Raw genomic sequence first — 20,338 nt, 5'->3', positions numbered from 1 at the left:
AGGCTGTTTTTGTGTTGGAAATAGATTAGTTCGGGGGGCCTGGCCCTGGTATTTAACGGTCTTTTAATTAGAATAAATCAAAGTGCTTTCATCTCAGTGAATGATGCAGAGATCTAAAGGGCAGGTAGACACCTTTCAGCATTTCCAGCCCTACTAAGAGGGGATGCCATTTACACTTACACAAACACTGGTGACAGGTGAGTGACAGGAAAGCAGAGGGAAATGTACAAAAAACAGTTCAACTCCAATTTAGCACAGTGGATTGTCTCAGCACAAAACTGGTAAGGGAGACTGGGGTAAAAAGAGCCTTTTTTCTTTTTTAACTCATTTTTCCGTATCTTGGATATCACGAGTAAGCTGTACAATGAAAATTTACTGCTGTACAATGTAAACTGGACTGTTGACTCAATTTGCCCCACAGCATTTGCCTCATTTTTGCCCACACCTACCATTTGAGAAATTATCTCTAGATAACAAACATCAAAAATATTTTAGACCTGGATACAGCTGCTTTGATGGAGCTGCCAAAAACTGTTTAAAAAAAAATAAGTTCATTATATTTCATGGCTGTCAGTGCACAGAACGTGGATAAACATAGCCACTGGCTCATCTTATTCCACTCTGCTCCTACTACCAAGTTGTTTTCAGGAAGAACAGGATGTGATAAATCAAATATATGGACGACTATTTTTAGTGTAATATGTTCAAAAAACATCCTTCTATGAGGATAACACACCACGACAGCATTGAGATCAGACTAAATGAGTTAACTGGCAGTCGGGTGGTCATCATTCCCCAAAGAAATACTAATGATGATCCCTTCACTTTAAGACTATAGGCCTTGGCTGTGAAGTGTTTCTATTTTGGTCATGTGATAATGTGTCAATGTTGATTCCAGCATGTTGTGCTGCCACCTGGTGGCCAAAGTATGAATGTAAACGCTAAAATTAAGAGTTTATTTTTCTTCTGCAAATGCAGTCTGAACCACTTTAAGAGAATTGTGAACAGGGTGAATAAAGGTGTTTCCAGTTTACGGATGAATGCACAGGAAAATAATTTACAATCCCTCAGAGTTGCTATTTATTCAGGTTGTTTATGATGCAGTCATGTTCAAATCTATGGTTTAAAACTACCTCTAGAGCTTTTTCTGTAGATAGCACTTACAATGAAGGGGAAAAGTCAGATTATATGTTCATCACTGACACTTTTCACACATGTTTTGTTTTATAAAAAAAGCTATTTTTTTTAAATCTAACATAGCAAGCTTTTTACACCATTTCCAGGTGTGTTACTGTGGTCAGTTTGACTTTTAACACTTACAGTAGGTAAAAGTACCGTCACAGCTACATTAATACGTACACCTTATTAGTTCTGGGTTGCATTTCTTTTTGCCTTCAGAATTTTTTGTAACATAGATTCAACAAGGTTCTGGAAACATTCAAGACAAGATAGCAAGATGGCACATTCATGATCTGAATCTCCTGTTCCATCCCATCCCAAAGGTTCTCTCTGTTGAATTGAGACCTGGGCTTGTGGAGGCCATTTGAGCACAGTAACCTGATTTAAGCTTTGTGACATATGAATATGGTCAGCAACAATACTCAGCTGGTACTACCGTTCTCTGTCAACCACAAAGATGGTTGTGTGGGAAAAGAAATCAGCAGACCAGCCCATCTGGTAATAACAACAAAGTATCTGAGCTCAAGAACTGCTGCTGGCAGCTGTATTGGTGAATGCTAGGATGAAAAAGCTGAAAGAACAACAACCTGTTAAAATGTTCAATATCTTTTTATTTACCCATGTGTTCATTTGAATTTCAGTTTCAGACACAGTGTTACACAAGCCCTGTGTTTGCATAGGTCTGATAATGAGGTAAAACATGGGAGTTGGCATTCTGCATTTCCCTTTTACAGATTACAATTCCCCAAGCAGTCACAATATGACACAATATTTAGAAGCACCTAACAGTAATGCCAAATTATTACTGCTCCAAAGCCTGCGGTTACACGACCACCTTTTAAACCCTTCAGAGCATGAGAACTCAAAAAGACAATTAAAAAAATTAAATTAATGAAATTAAAAACTAAAGAAATGGAAAAAAGTCCCTCACAGCTCCTGCTACATATCAGACATGCACTTTTCACCATAAGAATAAACTTACAGCACGCATGCACTTCTTTCACTGGTTACTATTAGTCCAGTTAAAACCCATTATTATTCACAGATAAGAACTTCATTACCGGCATCTTTTCTTAATATAAGACATCCGTTTATGGCTGATTCGCTTTAAGAGGCATCACGTTTGGTACAACGGTTTCTCTGTAAACATTCGTTTCTCTTTGATTTTGTGAATAAATACTCCTTCATTTATATTTCTACCAACATAAGTAAAAGAAACTAAAAGCTCTGGCTTCAAAGTTGATAAAGCAGACACATGTAATACACAAAGCACTCATAATTAAGCCTAAATCTTAGGCTTAAAACATCTCTACTTTATAACTTGCTGTAATTATATAATTTTCCACATATTGCACACCAGTGTACAGCGTCAAGTATTCCTCGCTTATCACCTTTTTTACGACCTGGCACCGCACTGAAAAGATATTCTGAGGCAGTCTGTCACTGGATGTAAGCAGTGGTCCCCAATGCCTCCCTGAGCTTGTAGATTAGGCTCTAGAGAGAAGAAGTGCAAAAATGTTTTAATAAAATGTAGGACGTTATTAAGATCTGTTTATTCCTACAGAGAGACATTTGGGAACACAAGACCACTTACCTGTTTGGCATTTTCTGTCCAGCAGATGGAGCCAAACCAGGTTTTCCTCGTTGCAAGGCATTGGTGGTAACCTGTGGGCCTTTCACAGGGTCCTGCAAGACAAGTGAGACGTTCCGCATTTAGTTCACTGATGCAAAAGTACACACTTTACTTATTAATGCAGAAGAGAAGGATTTACCCCTGATTGTTTTTTGATAGGGCAAGGCGGTGGAGGTCTGTTTGGGGGATTTGGTCTATTTTGGGGTACTGCTGAAGACTGTGATGAGTTTTTGGGATCCAGGGAGCGTAAAGGTGGAGGTCTTGTAGGTAGTGCAGAAGCCTGGTTGGGTTTCTGTCCTGGAGGGACAGGGGGAGTGCGACCCTGAGGAGAGATCACTCTCTGGGGCTGTGGTGTCTGCTTTCTCTGCTCTACAGCACACATTGGTATGGGAGGAGGCTTCCCTGCGGGACATACGATACCATTCCTGGGTCGAGGTGGGGCAGACGGGCTCGGATGCAGAGAAGACTTCCCATGTGGAAAAGCACAAAGATGACAAGTATTTTCAACATTTTTTATGTTACAGACATTACATGACAGACATTACTGAGGTGGTCAAAGAGTGGGCTTATTTACCGAATTCTTTAGCAAGAATGTTGGGTTGGCATGACCATTGGCACGACTGTCCGAATTAAGAGACTTGACATCAGGTGGCTCGGAAGTGTGGATTTCATTCATTCTGGATGTTCGTACAACACAAAGCAAAAACGTTATCTGCGAAGTAAGTTTTTAGTGTTTAGCAACTTCAGAACTACATACTTTGGCACTGGTGGTGGAGCAGAAGGCTTCAGCGAGGGGAGCTTATGTCTGCCGAAGCGCCAAAAAGCAAAAGCAGCCAAACCCGCCAAGAGAAGCAGGAAGGAAGTAAGGAGGGCTGTACCAACGCTTCCTGTTGGAATATAAAATAGACAAGAGTCAGAAAATAAACAAACACCAAAGAAATTGCTTTAATTAACTGCACATTAATGATTAGTGCATGGGTCTCACTGCGGTTGATGACAGGCCCGCTGTCCACACTACCCCCTGATCCTTTCTGGTCGCAGAGAGGAGGAGCCCAGCCTGGATCACAGTGGCAGTTACGGTTGTTGTTGCACAGCTGGTAAGAGAATAAGTCACATTTTTTATGACTGAAGGAGAATCAGGGACAGGAAGTCAATGTTTTGTAACAAAATGTAGTAAAAAGGGTCTGCCGAAAAAAATTTGTATAGTTTATGGAACATTTTGCAGAGGTGACCATATTGCTGCATAATACAGCCGTGGTTTCCCATAAGTAAGATGCCTGAATGCCAGACCTTTACTTGTTTATGATATGTTTTTTTTTATATTGTTGAGTTGCTACTTTTAATTAAGCAAAGGATCTGGACCGTTCCTGCACCGCTGCTTAGGGCTGCCAGCTTTCAGTAATTGTAGGCTTGCTGCCAAATCTTTCTCAGAAGTCCAGAGAAATCCATCAAACCAGCATCTCTTCTGTGACACACTGAAACTTACTCCGTGTCCGTGGCACTTGGCATTGCATTCCCCCGCTCTGAGAAAAGATGCATTGCGGCATAATCCGTTAAAGCAAATCTGTTCAAACAAAAGAAGCGTGAGGAAGAACATTAGAGAAGCACTTCGAGACAAGTTGCTTATCCCCTTTCAGGTGAAAACTGAAATCGCAGATGATCCATTTTCTCTGTCTGATCGAAACATTTTTGTCTGCTTTGTTTGTGACTTAAGATCAGGTGAAAAAAAAAAGTAGTACTGGTACATGCTCTTTACTACTACTGCAAACTCTGTTTAGTACATTTTCATAACTCTCACCAAGTCTTCGCCACACTTGGTGCCCGTCATGACCAGACCTGGATCCAAAGTGTCACCCTGTGGCTCCTTTTCCTCCTTGTCAAGCTTGTACACATGTGTCCCCTTGCACATGATTCTTCTGTAGCCCTCAGTAACCGTGGTTTCTATGACAACCGCATTTTGCTCAATAGGCTTGGAGGCTGAAGCCAAACACTGGATTTTCCCACATTTAGCATCCCTGTCATGTAAACAGAACCCCCCACCCAAAACAACAAAGTTAGACTTCAGTTGAGGGAGAAGTAAATGAAAGTGTGATTAGTTTGTTGCTGAACGTTTTGGTTTTCACCTGTCACTACAGCGCCGGTAATTCCCAGACTCATCTTTGCCACAATTCCCATACATATTGCCAGCTTCATTTACCCTCTTAAAGCACAGGTCAGGGGCCGGACGACCATCTGTGGTTTAACAAAAAACAACAACAAAAAAATGCACAGAAACATATTTAAACGTGTGAGCTCACGCAAACACAATAACACACATGCAGACATGCAGTCAGGTTGTGTTATTTGACCGTCTGATGAAGACCAGATGGCATCCCTTACTGTTCAATGTGGCTCCTGTGGTACTACAAAGGCTCTGTCACCACATGAACATGGACACTGTCCAATAACAATCCCTAGTCCTGTGACCCATCAAGGACTCATCTTTAAATACACTGAGCCTGACTGGATATTTATCTCTTTAACATTCATTTCTTTATTTAAAAAAAAAAAAGTCCAGAAACTTGGTATGATGCAAAGCCCTACAGATGAAAAGAAAAGAGATATTATTTGTGCAGTCACTTCCTTAAAAAGTAGTGAGCTATTGTTCCTGTGGTTTCGGCATCTTAAAATAATACCAAGACCATTTTAAAGTTCAAAGCATGAGGACATGCACCTTCAAACCATGTATAGTTTGTTAAATTCGACTGTCTCAGTTTTATTTTTGTTCATTAAAAATACTGATTTAAAGTTAGTCTATAATATATATGTATATAAACTTTTATAATCCTTTAATAATAAAGACAATTTTTAGAAGCAAAACCCCCTTTAGCAGAATTAAGTTGAAGTAGTTATTTTCAGTATGAGTTCATCAGTTTCAACATTTTGTGGAGGAGTTTTGGACGACTCTTTGTTACAATGTTGCTTCCGTTCGCTGAGGTTTGTCTGAATTTGTTTATGTTAAATTCTCTTAAGTTCCCACCACATTTCATTCAGACTGAGTTCTGGACTTTGCCTGGACTATTACAACACCTTGATTACTTTCTTGATTGTAGGATTACGTTAAAACACACCTGCATGTTCCAGACCAGCAAACTGCCAAAACCTCTGCTTTTATGAGGTGCTCAGACTTGCTGATGATCAATTAACCAAGTGCGTTTAAGTGAGGATAAACAGCAGTTAGCTATAGATGGAGAGTCCGCTTTACCCACCTTTTCCCCAAAGTGAGCGACACTGCTGCTCAAGGGTCAGACACATGCCGGTGTAACAGTAGGCCTTCCCGCCTGCACATGATGTGCCATCCACTAAATAAAAATCTGCAGGACAAGACTCTGTTTTCCCGTCACAGAACTCAGGAAGGTCACATGACCCCGAGGGAGCACGGCACAGCACACCCGGGCTCTTCAGCTTCACAGTGAAAGACAAAAAGGAGGGTGCCAAGTTTTAAAAGAGTGAATAATGACATAAATAAAGTTAGAAGATTACAACATTTATTCTGTACTAGTGAGAATAAGGGCTGGTGATTTCCCATTTAAATAGTATGTACACTAATATATGTACCTTGCAGTTCTGACAGCAAACTCCGTGGGCACACTCAGCTCCAGCTTTCAGGGTACAGTTGTTGGCATTACAGCATGGACTTGTGCACTCCTGGGCAAAACGTGTTGTAGAGTCATGAAGCCTGGCAAAACCATCAAAAGAAAAACCCGCAGTGCATACACAGAAACACCCACTGACCTCTTCTTCTCCACAGTCGCATTCTTCTCCGTCTTCCAGGTAACCATTACCACAGCGATGCCCTCCATACATTGTCCTGGTGTTGGGCAGGTTAAAGAGACACTTTCCTCCTCCAGAGCTCAGGTAGCTCTTCAGCTCCTTCATGTTGCAATCATTAAACACTCGAGGAAAAGGATGCCTGAGCACAAGGTAAGGAAGAAATCAGGTTCGATTTTCCCTTTCATACTCTATCATATTCTACCTTTCTCCTGGTTTAATGAAAGCAGTTTCTTGTATTGTGGCAAGCTGAATTTCATACCCAGTAGCAGCAGCCATGATACAGCCTCCGTCTTCTGCTTTCGCCTGGCAACAACCTGGAATGTCGTGGCTCATACCAAAGTTGTGTCCCATCTCGTGCGCCATCGTGGCAGCAACACCGACTGATAAATCTGAGTGGTCCTGTTCAACAGAGCACGAGGATTTTAAGATCAGCAGAAATCAACGTGTGATTCTTTGACTTGATGCATGCTGATGTAGCGTAGCATCATCAAATTTAAAACTAAACACACTCATCCCTCACCATGTTTACTCCGCCGGACTGGTATTCAGAGCACATGGCTTTGAGAGGTGCCAGCCCGATGGTCGTGCCCCGGAATGACTTCCCCCTGGAGACAAAAGAGAGCACTTGAAGTTAGTTCCAAGTTGAGAGCATCCCGCTGGACTGCAACCGGTGTTTATTACTGTCTTGCACAGTGATTATGAAACGTACTAGAGTGACACAAGTCCACAAGTGTGACAAAAGAGTGAATGAGAAACACTGACGTGACCAACTGAGCATTGTCGTTGGGGAGACTGCGTAGCTGTTTCTGTCTCCAAGACAGGAACGCTGCCAGGGTGCTGTGCGGGTTATCGGAGACGCTGATCATGTCCTGGCTGGTCCACACCTCCAGACCGATTAGTGCCACACGGATATTTAAAGCTTTGTAGTACTATTGGTGTCGGCAGGGAAATATCAGGAAAAAAACATAAGCATGTTAAACTCCAGTATCTGGGAGTTTTTCTTTTTTTTTTCTGGTTTTAGATCAAATGTTACCTTGTCAACTAGGTTGGCCGCTTCCACTAATTTCTGTTTCGTCTTGTCAATATCAGAGTTGTGCATCTCAAACTGCAACGAACATAAACCACAACGAACACACAGAAATAGAAACTCAACTCAACGTCTACACATCTGTTAAAATATCTTTCCCATAAAGGGTACATCTCACACTTGAAATAAAACAGGAAGTGAACCTTTTTTTTTTTTTTTTGCAAGCGTTCTCCACAATTGGGTTTACTAGCAACTGCACGAAGTGGGAAGCTATACATAATGCAAACTTTATAGGTCATAAATGATAATGATGGCACACACCTAATCCCACATATGAAAAGCCACACTCCCCGCTACCACATCTTAATGGTTCACTGCAAAAAACCCCAGTGTGGTTGCAAAGTCACCCAATATGAGTACATTCCCCACTGTCTTCTCACCTCAGTCTTGTCTGCAACTATGAGCAGCTCTACATATTTCATATTCTGACTCACTTCCCTTTTTTCCTGACGAGAAAGACAACATAATCATGTTTTAGTAAATTTCAAAGAATGTCATCGATGAGGTTACTGCTACTGAGCTCACCCTCAAACCCTGTGGTGACATCATTCCCTTGATAAAGTCATTAAGCCCCTCCTCATGCTCCACTTTGCCATGGTGATGCTGGCAGTGACCCCCGGGGAGACGAACACTCTCGGCTCGGAACACAGCATGCCGATCAGCATCCGTAGAAATGGGAAGAGGCTCTATCAGGTAGCTGATGCTCGTGTTCAGGGAAATTAGTCCCCTAGGAGGGAAAAACAGAGTCATATTCAGAAAATCAGCGATGTCTTAATATTTGTGCGACAGAAGGTCACGCTTCTCTGTTTCTCCATTGTTGTGTAAATAGAGATCAGCTGACATAAACAATCCTCTTCAAAAAGCCACTAATCATAACAGACACCTATACTCAAACACACACGAGTGCATGCAGAGCAGCGGGCCGTGCAGCTGCAGAAAACATCTGGAGAAGTCAGACGCCCACACGTCAACATCCCTTTATGCTGTATTTGCATTCCCTCGCAGAATCTACATTAGCAGGAAGATGGTTATTCGCTCATCCTCCAGATGCAGAACATTAACCCAGAAAGAAATCACACACACACACGCACACACGACTAAGATGTTTGTCAGCCCTCACTAGTTCCTCCTCTGCTGCCTGCCTCTCCTCTCTCTCTCTCTGAGTGTCTCCAGCAGGAAGCAGCAGCTGCTCTGGAGGCGCATCAGGAGAACACACGAGATCTCCAGAACCGAGCTGTACTCAATGAACCAACACTGAAGCCAGTGACCTAATAAACTCGGAGACTACATCAGACAGTACACAGGGCTGTTTCCTGTAACATTATTTATTGAGGCACAGCTTGATCACAAGCTGAAGAAAGTCAAATTCATACATCTTTTACTCCCACTGCCCAGCTGTCGAATTCTCAGCAACTCTCTTTTGGATTTAAAAACCTATACTTATGCAAGCACACTGTCATTTTGTTTCATAGACCTCTGAGTATATAAAACAGAAATACATGTTTTAGACAGGAAGTTTTAGAAACTTGTTTCTAGCAGTTAAGTTTTTAAAAGCATACAACTTATTGCTACTATAGATAAGCAAATGAATGAGCTGAGCGACCAGTTGATCAATATAATCTCTGCACAATCTAGTCGGTATCAAACAATTTCCTGTTTGTATAAGCACAGCTCTTTCCCCTGACAACACGTCTTTTAGCTCTTACCTCTGCTTTCTAAGAAAATGTTGACTTTACAGAAACATCCTCTTTTTTGTCCTTTCAGCTCTTTTCCTTGCCGGATAAATTTAAAGATTTTAAGCCATTTAATCAGAACATAATATATTTCACACTATTGGAAAGAAAATGTCCAAAATGCACAGTGAAGTGGTTATTTAGGAAAATGTTTTCTATCAGATATTTATTCAAACCAATGGGAGTTTAATGAACTTGGAGCTCATTAACATAGGTTTCCATACATTTTCATGCAATGTGTAATACCAAAAATAATTCTGATAATTTAATTAACTAATGAGGAGCAGTCTCATGGCGCTGTCACTTGTTCTGTTATATTTTTATCTATGGATGGAACATGTAGCTTTAAATGCTGTTTTTTCAAACAAACCTTTCTCTTACTCTGAGCCATCTACATCCATCCATACTTGAGTTGGACTTAAATATATGTCACTGTGAAGTTTTATTACTTTTTATATTCTAAAGGTTTTTAAAGACAAGCTTGTTCAAACACCATCCCTGTTCGGATGCATGGTTTACCCTGTCTTGATTCAACTTTATTTGACTTATATAGCGCCAAATCAGAACAATAAACACCTCAAAGCAGCTGCAATAATACAGAGCAAATTCCAACAATCAGATGACACTGTACGAGCAAGCACTTGGTGACAGTGGGAAGGAAAAACTCCCTTTTAACAGGAAGAAACCTCTGCTCGAACCAGAATCAGAGAGGGGAAGCCAGAGATTAATTATAAATAATGATACCTAATGATTAAATGCACACGGAGTAAAAAGAGGTGACTGAAGAAGAAACAGTGCACCATGGGAAGCCGAACAGCGCAGGCCTGTTGGAGCATAACAAGGGTTAGCAAGGGTTTAAAGTCACATGTTCCAGCCCTAACTATATGCTTTATAAAAAAGGAAACTTTTAAGCCTAATCTTAAATATAGAGAGACTGTCTGTCTCCTGAATCCAAACTGGGAGCTGGTTCCACAGACAAGGGGCCTAAAAGCTGAAGGCTCTGGATCTCATTCTACTTTTTATTACCCTAAGAACCACAAGTAAGCCTGCAGTCTGAGAGCAAAGTGCTCTAATTGGGTGATACGATACTATGAGTTCCTAAAGATAGGATGGGACTGATTATTCAAGACCAATGTAATTTAATGAAAGGCTTGTTCATTGGAGGGATTTAATGAATAATAATGAATATGAATAATATGAAATATGAATAAGAAATATTTTTTATTACCTGAGCCCTGAACAAGTGCTGACAGCAACGCTGGAGCCTTCCATGCCCTGAACCTCGCCATGGTAGAAACAGTGTCCCTGAAAAACAACATTTTCATTCATCACACACTGACCTTTTAATGCAAGCAGAAGTAGTAGTATTTATGCCAAAACCTGTCACTAACTGTTTATTACCCTCCTCCCACTTGACTTGATCAACTACACTGATGTTTATCAGTTAAGACTCCCCTCCGCAGCCTAAGAGCATGAAACTATCTCGCAGACTCACAGTGCTGGGTCGAGAAGAGGACTTGCGCGCTCCATTGGGTGTGTACCATATTTCCTGATATCCAGGGGCCAACAGCTGCCTGGGTAAAAAAACACAAACTCAGGGACAACAAAATATTCTATATTTTGTGACAGCAATGCAGTCTATGGAAACAACAATATTGTGAAATGGTGGTGAAATACAAAACTGCAGGAAGCTGAGAGGTTAGCAGAGGACAGACTCTCTGCAACAGCCCACAGCTCGTAAAACATTCACTCTAACACAGGCGCTCCCCAAAAAAACAAAGTGCTTTAAAGATTTAAACAAAGAGCCTATTGGTGACAAGAGAGCGCACAGAAGAATGTGGGAAACTGTAATCAAAGCCATATGTACCTTCCCCCAGTGATCCTTTTTACTTCTTGGCGAGTACTAGTCTATTGCTGAAGCAAGAGATGATAACTTCCCTATGCTGACAGTTTCAGTTGTTGGCATGTCCTGACTGCATTTGTTTGACAGATGGATTATTTACAAGTGCTCTTGAGCTTCTTTGCTATTTTTCAGGCTGTGAAGCAGAAACATGCATATGCATGACACCGAAAACTTTCTTTGGATAAAATATCATAATCCTCTTATTTTCTATTTATCTGTATCAGCACAATTAAGTCCAATGTTTATTGCAAACCATTCTTCCTGTTTTCAGTCATAAACTTTAAGTCATCTTCATCTTCTCCTCAGGCCAACTCAGCAACTGGCTGTAACTGCAGAGAAACTCAAGCATATCTACTGATGTTGTTTCCTGCAGCATTAAACTGCAGGAGTTTGACTCAAACAAACCAAAGATCTTAAAGATTTCCTTATTATTAATGCTTCTTCATTTATTTTTAATCTAGTGGCTTTTAAGGGAAATAGAAAAATAAAAATGTAATCTTCTTGTAAATATGCCTCAGCCAAATTTGATTTCTTAAGTTAAATGAGAAGATCCTTATCACTGTCATATATTTCAATGAGGAACAAATGATTAAACTGCTTGAAATTATGTTCTGCCCAAAGGCAGAAAAGCCCATCTACCTCCCTATCCAAAACCTTGGATAGGTATTGTAACTAAGGGATGTTTCTGAGTCACTTGATTTAGCCCTAACTATACCTATAAGCTTTATCGAGGATAAGAATGGCTTCTAATCTGACTATCTGACCAAATTAGCACAGATCCACCAGTGTTAAACTCATTGAAAGGATGATGCAAATTTTATTTTTCATCCCTGTTAGATGCCAAGAAGGAAACAAGCCTCTTAAGACAATGACAGCCTGCTGATGAGAATCTGAAATAAAACAGGCAAAGACACAAAATGACTACTTTTAACAGATTATGACTCACAGGAAGAAGGGGCTGGGATCCACATAGACATATAGGAACTCTAAAGGGGGACCTCAAAACGATCGGTGGGAGGTATGATGTCAGCATGAACGGGATCATGCTGTGATTTGAGCTAAATGTCATTTATATCTGTAATTCCTCCAGTTTTCCAGCTTCCCTAACTTCCTGAAGACATTTCCCATCATCCTCTGTGTCAACTGTATGCCAGTTTAGTGGCAATTAATGACATTAGATGACTGAACTTTAGCCTGCTGCTGTTCCACAGTCATTTCTTCCATGACGGAACCATACAAGTACTCCACTTCTGTTCTCCCTTATCCTCACTTGACAGTCAGCTGCAGTTTCTGAGCTGAATCTTGCTGTTCCTTGGGGACTCATCTTAATGAAAGTTTGAATGAAAAGTCTAATCCCAGAAATGTATTTGTAATTTACTTTGGTATCATTGATGGTAGTTCATGCTTAAGAAATAGAAATGACTTAAAACATGGCAAAATAACATCTAAAAAATGGTAGACAGATTTAGGACCCAATATTTGTGATGTTACATCTGATGTTGAAGCCCCGAGGCCTGTGTCGAGCAAAGGGGGCATGTCCAAATGAAGCCTGTGTCGAGGCCCGTATCGTTCTGCAGCACATGACCATTATGGATCCACAACTTTGGGGGCATTTTACATAATATCTCCCAATAACAACATACATCTTCTCAAATCGATCTCAGAGCGGACGGTACATAGGCTTCTGTGATATTACCTCTGCCTTTTGGTGAAGCAATTGGAAAGATTCAACACATTCATGGTGATTTATCACACCATCACTAACTATTGTGCAGGACTCCAGAGACAATAGCTGAACTCAAAATAAAGAAATTTATTACTGGAATGCGCAAAAAATACAAAACAAAGCTGGGCTTCAGCCAAAAGGAAATGAGGAAAAGAAGGGGTTAAATACACATGAGGTAATTAGGGAACCATTATACAGCTGGGGAAAATGAAACACGGGTGAACAGAATCTAAGTAACAAGACAAGGGGACCCAAAACTGAAGACAATACACACAAGACTAGGGACTGGCAAAATAAGACAGGAAGTAACAAAACATGAATACGCCTACACTGAGGGAAACTTAGCTGGAGACATGAAACACAGGGGAGGCTGATAAAAATAACAGGTGACAAAACCAAAACGCCCAAAATACTAATCAAAAATACACTAGACTAGGACTTAATCATAACCACAAACATAGAACTCCAGAAATCTATAATTACAAGAACACTGGAAAATCAATAAGAAAACTCTTAACTGAGGACAAAAAACAATGAACTCAAAAGACCGAGTCAATGACTGAGCAATCGTGACCTAAAAGTTGACTTTATAGCACTTCTAACTGTAAGATCTAAGGTGTGCATTAATGATGAGCTAGTTACAACCACAGAAACCAGAGAATAACAACCTGCGGGTGTGTCTGAGTTTCATTTCTAATCACCAACGTCTCCAGAAGTTGGAGCTCGGTTAGAGAAAGAAATGAAAATACTGTACAGGGTTCAAGTAAATGGTCAACCTGCAGGGTGGTGAAACATATTAGAATAACTGAAATAGAAAGATAAATATCACTTAGTTAGTCATTTGTAATTGAAATTAAATGAAATATTGCAGATAATTAAAAACTTTTACACCCTTTATTAAATCAGTTATAATTTGGCCAGCTATGCAGTCTAATGGCACCACAAAGCCCTGAGTCAACTGCCGTGAAACTCTGCAGCAACACTTTTGGAATACCCCAAAGCTTTATGTATTCTGCTGAATACTGTGACAGCTTTCAAGTAGAGACTGGAATAAAAAGAAGAAAAAAAAAGCTTTGTCCAATGGCGGTCAGCAGCAGCGACTGGATGTCATCCAGCGCTTGGACAGATGCTGTGATTGAGGAGCCTGAATCACGGCAGTCTGGCAGTGAAGCTGAGACAAAGGCTTGGTTCAGCCTCAAGAGGAGAAAGAAGGGATGGGGGAAGAGTAATGCTAATGTACTTGAGAGATAAAGAAGGGGGGAGCGAGAGGGAATTTGGGGTAATGCTTTAAGGGTCAGTGGGTCACATTCTCTCATAGTATCAGATGACATCACCACATAGAGCTGGAAGACGGGGAGGAGGGGGAAGGCTGATGCAAAGTCAAATTACCTCTCAGCAACAGATGATGAAGAGGCTTTTATTGTAGATGGAGGCTAACGTTCTGCGTGTGCGGAGCCTCGGTTGAACACACACACACAGGCTAACACAGAGGCCTAGATTAATGCATCTAAGCAAACAGGACGGCTGTGAAACTAAACATAGACACAAGGGAAACAAGGACAAGCAAATCCATGAACCCGCTCTCTGTTCAACAGACCTGCAATCCATCAGATCTGCGCTTTCAAGTCATGTTTGTGTTCTTTTTGGGGGTGCACAAATGTGTCTGCGAGTGTCGTCTGTCTGCGTGTGGCCGCAGACGCCCAAGTCTGACCGCAGGGAACATGTGGGAATGTATATTTGGATTAAAGCCCTGGGGGGATATCAGACGAGGTGAGAGAAGGGGGGAGAGAAGGAGAAAGAACAGGGTGCACATTTTTTAAGTTGGCCAGTGGAAAGACATATAAGGTGTGGGCATGATGACAAGGGACAAGAGGGGAAAGGAAGGAGAGGAGAAACAGTATAGTGTGATCTTCCCATGAGAGTGCTTAATTCAGATTAATGCACTTAAGGGTGTGCAGAAAGGACATTAAAGAGGAGAACAGAGAAAGTCAGGAGGAGGAGGAAGCAAGAGTGTCGGCACATTCTGAACCAGAACTGACCAGAACATCTCTGCTTTCCTCTTTTCATGACTTTCAACACCTCAAGCTCATCGTTCAGTTTCTTACTGTTTCCTGCCTCGCTCACTCTGTTTTTACATCCTTTTCCTGCTACCTGAGTCAGCACTCACTATGGCCCCTGCCTTGCTCTTAACTGAATTAACCCTCTGCTGGTGCACTACAGTCTTTCATTAAGATAAAAGCTCAGGCAGCCACTTATACACAACCACACCAGTGAAGTATAAATGCTAAAGAGCCACACAGATACACACACATTCAAAAACATGACCAGGGAGGACAGAAATGGATTGAGTGTTGACTCGAGCCATGGGGAGGGGGCTGATGCCCACATAAACTCACAGTTATGTTTTCCCCAAAGCTTTGAATAAGTGATTTAAGGAGGACAGCTGGAGCTCTCACATCGTTTTTTTTTTTAATTGAATTGAATTCTTGTCCGGTTTTAGGTGCAATGAGGACATAAGGGAGTAACCAGGACACAGGGTGGACGCTGGCAGCATTTTCTCTGGCTTGTCTCCAAAATCAGACATTAATCTCCCTTGGCATAAACTGCTTTCTGCCTTAGCCCTGACTCAAGTCTCACATTAGACCAGCAAAGGATAAACAGAAACAGGGTAGGCTAATCCAGAATAGCATTCTCTGTGGGGCAACAGAGTTGGTGGGCAACACTGGTGAGCCTAAGCCTAAACAATGAATCTACAAAAGAAGCTGCAAGCTTTCTTTGAACCTGCAGCACCGCTCATGCAGCGCACTGTACAGGAAATATGAGCTGAAGTGAACTGAAGCCTCGTTTTTGGGGTTTTTTTTTTTAACGAATGTTAAACTGTCTTCTGACTTCAATACCTACATCCACATAAGCAAAAACAGCAGAAAATGGTTGCCTGGATGCACGGATGGAATATTTGCATAATTTTTTCAGCTCAATACAGCTCTCAAACACAGTACATTAAAGAATCGATAGTAGAGATTGCGATTGAACATGCAGTTTTATACTAAAGTGTGTGCATCACAGGATACACTGCTTCAGTAACTAAATCCAGCTTTTCAGAAAAAAGTAAATATCTTTACAGAAACCTCTGTAACTCTGACTGCAGCAGAAAAAAACTGTTATGAGTTCATCCATTCCCACAGCTTCTCTGTTGCACAAAAAATGAGAAGTTTCACAAAAGAACACAAGTTTCACAATATTTTTTCCTGTCCTGAGTACCGAGCGGGGATTGTAGTTCCTCTTTCTTAGGAAAAAATTGTAACATATTTTATTTGCACCATTCAACACCTTGTTGAATGGTTTTGTGGTGTATCTTCTTCAGTTTCTCTCTCACCACACATGCACAGGTGAAATACCTCAGGAGGAAATGTAAGTGAGTGACCACCTGCTGGGTTTGGAGAACAGGGGGCAAGATCCCCTCAGGGGACAGTCAGTCAGACACGGTGGAGTCGGGGCTTGTTAGTATTTGTGTGCCTACGAGTCAATGAATGACAGAGACGGTATGCAATCGAGGGTAAAAACGGACTTCATTCCTAATGTTCCTAAAAGCTTCCCGGTCCACTTGTGCGCTGGCTCAAATCCAAAAGTGATAAACCGCAGCTCCGTTGTTACCACTGATATCTCAAGAGCTGCAACCCCCCCCCCCCCCCCTCCCCAAGCTAGCACACAGTCTATTAAACAGATGAGACACCAAGCTCCCTTCCTATCACCAATCCATTGTTACTGGACAGGAACCGCTCCATCAGATTAGAGGGCGTTAGATGCAGAGGCACAATCCTCACTTCCTGATTGCCTCATCATGCCCTGGTTGCACAGATCGGGTGTCATCCCTCTAGTGTCCAAAAACCATCAGCCTGCTTTCTTCTGCTCATCCCCCTTCTCAGCACCCCCTCAAGGGGCGCTGACCTTATAAATGCGTCTATGTGACAGTTAACATCTGGCCAAATAAACAGAGGTATAGAAAGGGCATGTTGTGGAAGTCAAAGGAACAATGCCAATGAGTGATTTAATCGGCTCCTCTAAACTACTGCTTTACTCATTTTGCATGGAAAGACAAGGCTGGTGTTGAAAACTCAAGTTACTCACTCATTTTTCTCTAATAGTAGTCTGAGCTCCTGGCCCTCAGCTGTGATGAGAACCTGCGCCTCTGCTGGATGCTGGAAGCAAAACATTAAATGCATACTAATCAGTGAGAAGAAGTGACAGTGCCAAGGAAGTATTTCCCCTTTTCCTGATTTCTTAGTTGTTGGTTTTTTGCATATTTGTCACACTTATATGTTTCAAATCATGAATTAATTGTGATTCAATACATGTTCTGGAAAGCTGAGTTCAATTTTATTAGCCACACTCTATAAGCCCCAATTACTGCTAGACCCTGTCTGAAAAAGTGAAGTAGGCTAAAAGATCTCAAAAAACAACAAATAAAACTGTAATCTAAAGAAACAGAGTCACTGACATTTATCAGTCTGGAAAGGGTTACAAAGCCATTTCTAAGGCTTTAGGACTCCAGTGAATCATGGTGAGAGACATTGTACACAAATGGAGAAAACTTTGAAGTGGTGAACTTTCCCAGCCTACCGAATTTACCCCAAAAGCGCATACTTGACTCATCCAGGAGATCACAAAAGACCCCACAACAACATCTAAAGAACTGCAAGCCTCATTTTCCACAGTTAAGATCAGCGATTATGATTTAACAATAAGAACTGGGTAAAATGGCACAATGGGGGAGTTCCAAACCGAAAACCACCACTGACCACAAAGAACACAAAGGCTCGTTTTACTTTTGCCAAAGAATATTTTAATGATCCCCAAGACTTGTGGGAAAACATTCTGTGGACTGACAAAAGCAGAACTTTTTGGGAGGTTTGAGTCCAGTTACATCTGGTATGAAACTAACGCAGTATTTCATATTTCATAAAAAGAACATCACAGCAACCAGTCAAGTGTGATGGTGGTAGTGTGATGGTCTGGGGCTGCTTTGCTGCTTCAGGACGACTGCCCTCATTGATGGAACCATGAATTCTTTTCGCTACCAGAAAATCCTGAAGGAGGACGATCAGCCATCAGTTCGTGCCTTGAAGCTCAAACACACTCGAGTTATGCAGAAGGACAATGATCTATCTACAAAACACCAGCAAGTCCACCTCTGAATGCCTAAAACAACTACATGATGGTTTTGGTGCAGGCTAGTTAAAGTCTGGACTTAAATCAGATGGAGATGCTTTGACATGACCCTCCACTCTGGCTGAAATAAAACAATTCTGCAAAGATGAGTGGGCAAAATTCCTCCACAGTGATGTTATTGCAAACGCTTGATTGCAGTTCTTGCAATCTGATGGTGCCACAACTAGTTATTAGGTTTAGGACCAGGTGGGCTTTGATAGCTTTTTCTCTCAATAAGCAATCGTTTAAAATCATTTAAAACCTGCTTTTTATTTACTCTGGTTATCCTTGCCTGATCCCTTTGTTTGATCTGAAACATTTAAGAGTGAGAAATATGCAAAAAATATAAGAACTCAAGAAGGGGGCAAGCACTTTTTCCACAGCAATGCTTTACACAAAAGTTTTCCTATATTAAAGCTGGATGTGTGTCAGTGCGTCTAAAGCATTTTGTTAGTCAGAAGGACAACGAGCGAGACAAATTCACCTCTTTGTTGTCAGACCTCTTGTGTCTGAGAGGATGCAGCCATATGGGATAAGTAATCTCATAACTCTCCACGTTCTCAAGGATGCTTTCCAGCGAAGCCTGTCTGGTTTCTCCTGATTGGAAACACATGGAACGGAGGGAAAAGGTTTAAAATACCACAGAATGAGAGTTAGCGTCTTATCTTTGCTGCTAGTTAAGAAACAACACTGGAGATCCACGTTGTCGTCTACATAACCGACACACACCTGATGCAACCATTTAAACGGGAATGCATCCCTGCGCAAAACAACAGTCGTCTATTCAAAGCAGCCATCCAAATTCTAGTCGTGCCGGGGAACACTTGGACTCACCATTGTAAACAGCGTCTTCAGACACAGCAGCAGCGACGGCACAGTAGAGGACAACTATGAGGCACACACACACAGAGCACCGCGCGGCATAGGGAGGTGGTGATGGTGGTGGTGGAGGACGCGCTCCTGGACGCATTCTAAAAACAAACGGCTCCGGGTGAAGTCGCTCAGCAGAGGCATAAATGTGCGGTGATCCGGCCCGGTTGCTTCACATCACAGAGGCAGAATACGGTGAGATGCTGGCACACCATTTCGCCTAACCACTCCCCTTCGACAGACAGAGAGGACGATGAGCCGAGACGAGGGAGATTTGCAGTCAGGAACAAACGTTCGAGCGAGAAGGAAATCACGATCATAGAGCTTTTTAAGTGAAAATCTATAAACGGGATTATTTTAAAAATATATCAATTTAGCGCATTTAATTTATTCTAGAAGTCTTGAAATGGTTATTTTAGCACTATTTGCACCACTTCAAAGGATATCCTACTGCACTTCCACAAATTTGAAAGACAAATCAGTGGCAAAACTGACAGAAATACCAGATCATGTTTAATTCAACTCTGTTTTATTTATATAGCCCCAAATCACAATAACACTCGTCTTTATATTGTAAGGTTACCCTAAAATAGTACAGAGAAGACCCCGACAATCAGACGACCCCTACGAGTAAGCACTTGGCGACGGTGGGAAGGAAAAACTCCACTTTAACACGAAGAAACCTTCGCCAGAACCACGCCAGCCATCTGCCCCACTTCCCATTATTTGACTACTATTTTCATTTTTTCTCACTTTCTTTTCCACCAAAACATTTTTAATGAAGGCTTTCTGTTGTTCTCTTTTTATAACATGCTTATCCATTGCAGCGTCTCTCAGAACAAGTTATGGACCTTTAATGCCACCATAGGCTAGACTATGGACTGTTGCATTCATGTTATACATTGAAAATATATAAATGAAAAGATAAGTGTACATTAGCTGTACTATATATGTTTTTCATAATTATTTAGAATAATTATGAACAATTATTATGAAATAATTAAAAACAGTAATCAATGCAATTAGACTCTAATTTAAGACATTCCTGATGACATCACTAGGACATCTGCAGAGTCATGTTAGTTTCAAATGTAAAGCTTTTTGACAGCTGCTAAAGATTAAAAACTACTGTCTACAACAGGGTTGTCAAATGTAAGGCCCGGGGACCAGAATCGGCTGACAAAGG

General features: G+C 41.3%; 1 protein-coding gene across 2 annotated transcripts; it reads right to left on the bottom strand.

Annotated features, from left to right (window-relative positions):
- Positions 1-1,782: 1,782 nt before the first annotated feature.
- On the bottom strand, positions 1,783-19,385 carry adam19b (ADAM metallopeptidase domain 19b). Of its 2 annotated transcripts, XM_063484139.1 has the most exons (23): positions 19,117-19,385; positions 18,767-18,879; positions 17,203-17,273; positions 10,941-11,019; positions 10,674-10,750; positions 8,238-8,439; positions 8,093-8,158; positions 7,659-7,730; positions 7,388-7,554; positions 7,146-7,230; positions 6,885-7,024; positions 6,587-6,764; positions 6,410-6,499; positions 6,061-6,256; positions 4,936-5,044; positions 4,611-4,827; positions 4,299-4,376; positions 3,798-3,906; positions 3,570-3,699; positions 3,387-3,489; positions 2,952-3,278; positions 2,774-2,865; positions 1,783-2,673 (listed from the first exon to the last, which is right to left on the bottom strand). In XM_063484139.1, exons 1-23 carry the CDS (start codon positions 19,250-19,252, stop codon positions 2,667-2,669), a joined length of 2,844 nt encoding a protein of 947 aa, XP_063340209.1. In that variant the 5' UTR covers positions 19,253-19,385; the 3' UTR covers positions 1,783-2,666. The 2 variants fall into 2 exon arrangements, with proteins under 2 accessions (XP_063340209.1, XP_063340217.1); XM_063484147.1 differs by lacking the exon at positions 8,093-8,158.
- Between the last annotated feature and the right edge of the window lie 953 nt (positions 19,386-20,338).

The sequence above is a fragment of the Pelmatolapia mariae genome, linkage group LG2, assembly GCF_036321145.2.
Source record: "Pelmatolapia mariae isolate MD_Pm_ZW linkage group LG2, Pm_UMD_F_2, whole genome shotgun sequence".
NCBI classification, from domain to species: domain Eukaryota; kingdom Metazoa; phylum Chordata; class Actinopteri; order Cichliformes; family Cichlidae; genus Pelmatolapia; species Pelmatolapia mariae.
The sequence above is the reverse complement of the archived record's forward strand: the minus strand, read 5'-3'. Positions and strand labels throughout refer to the sequence as shown.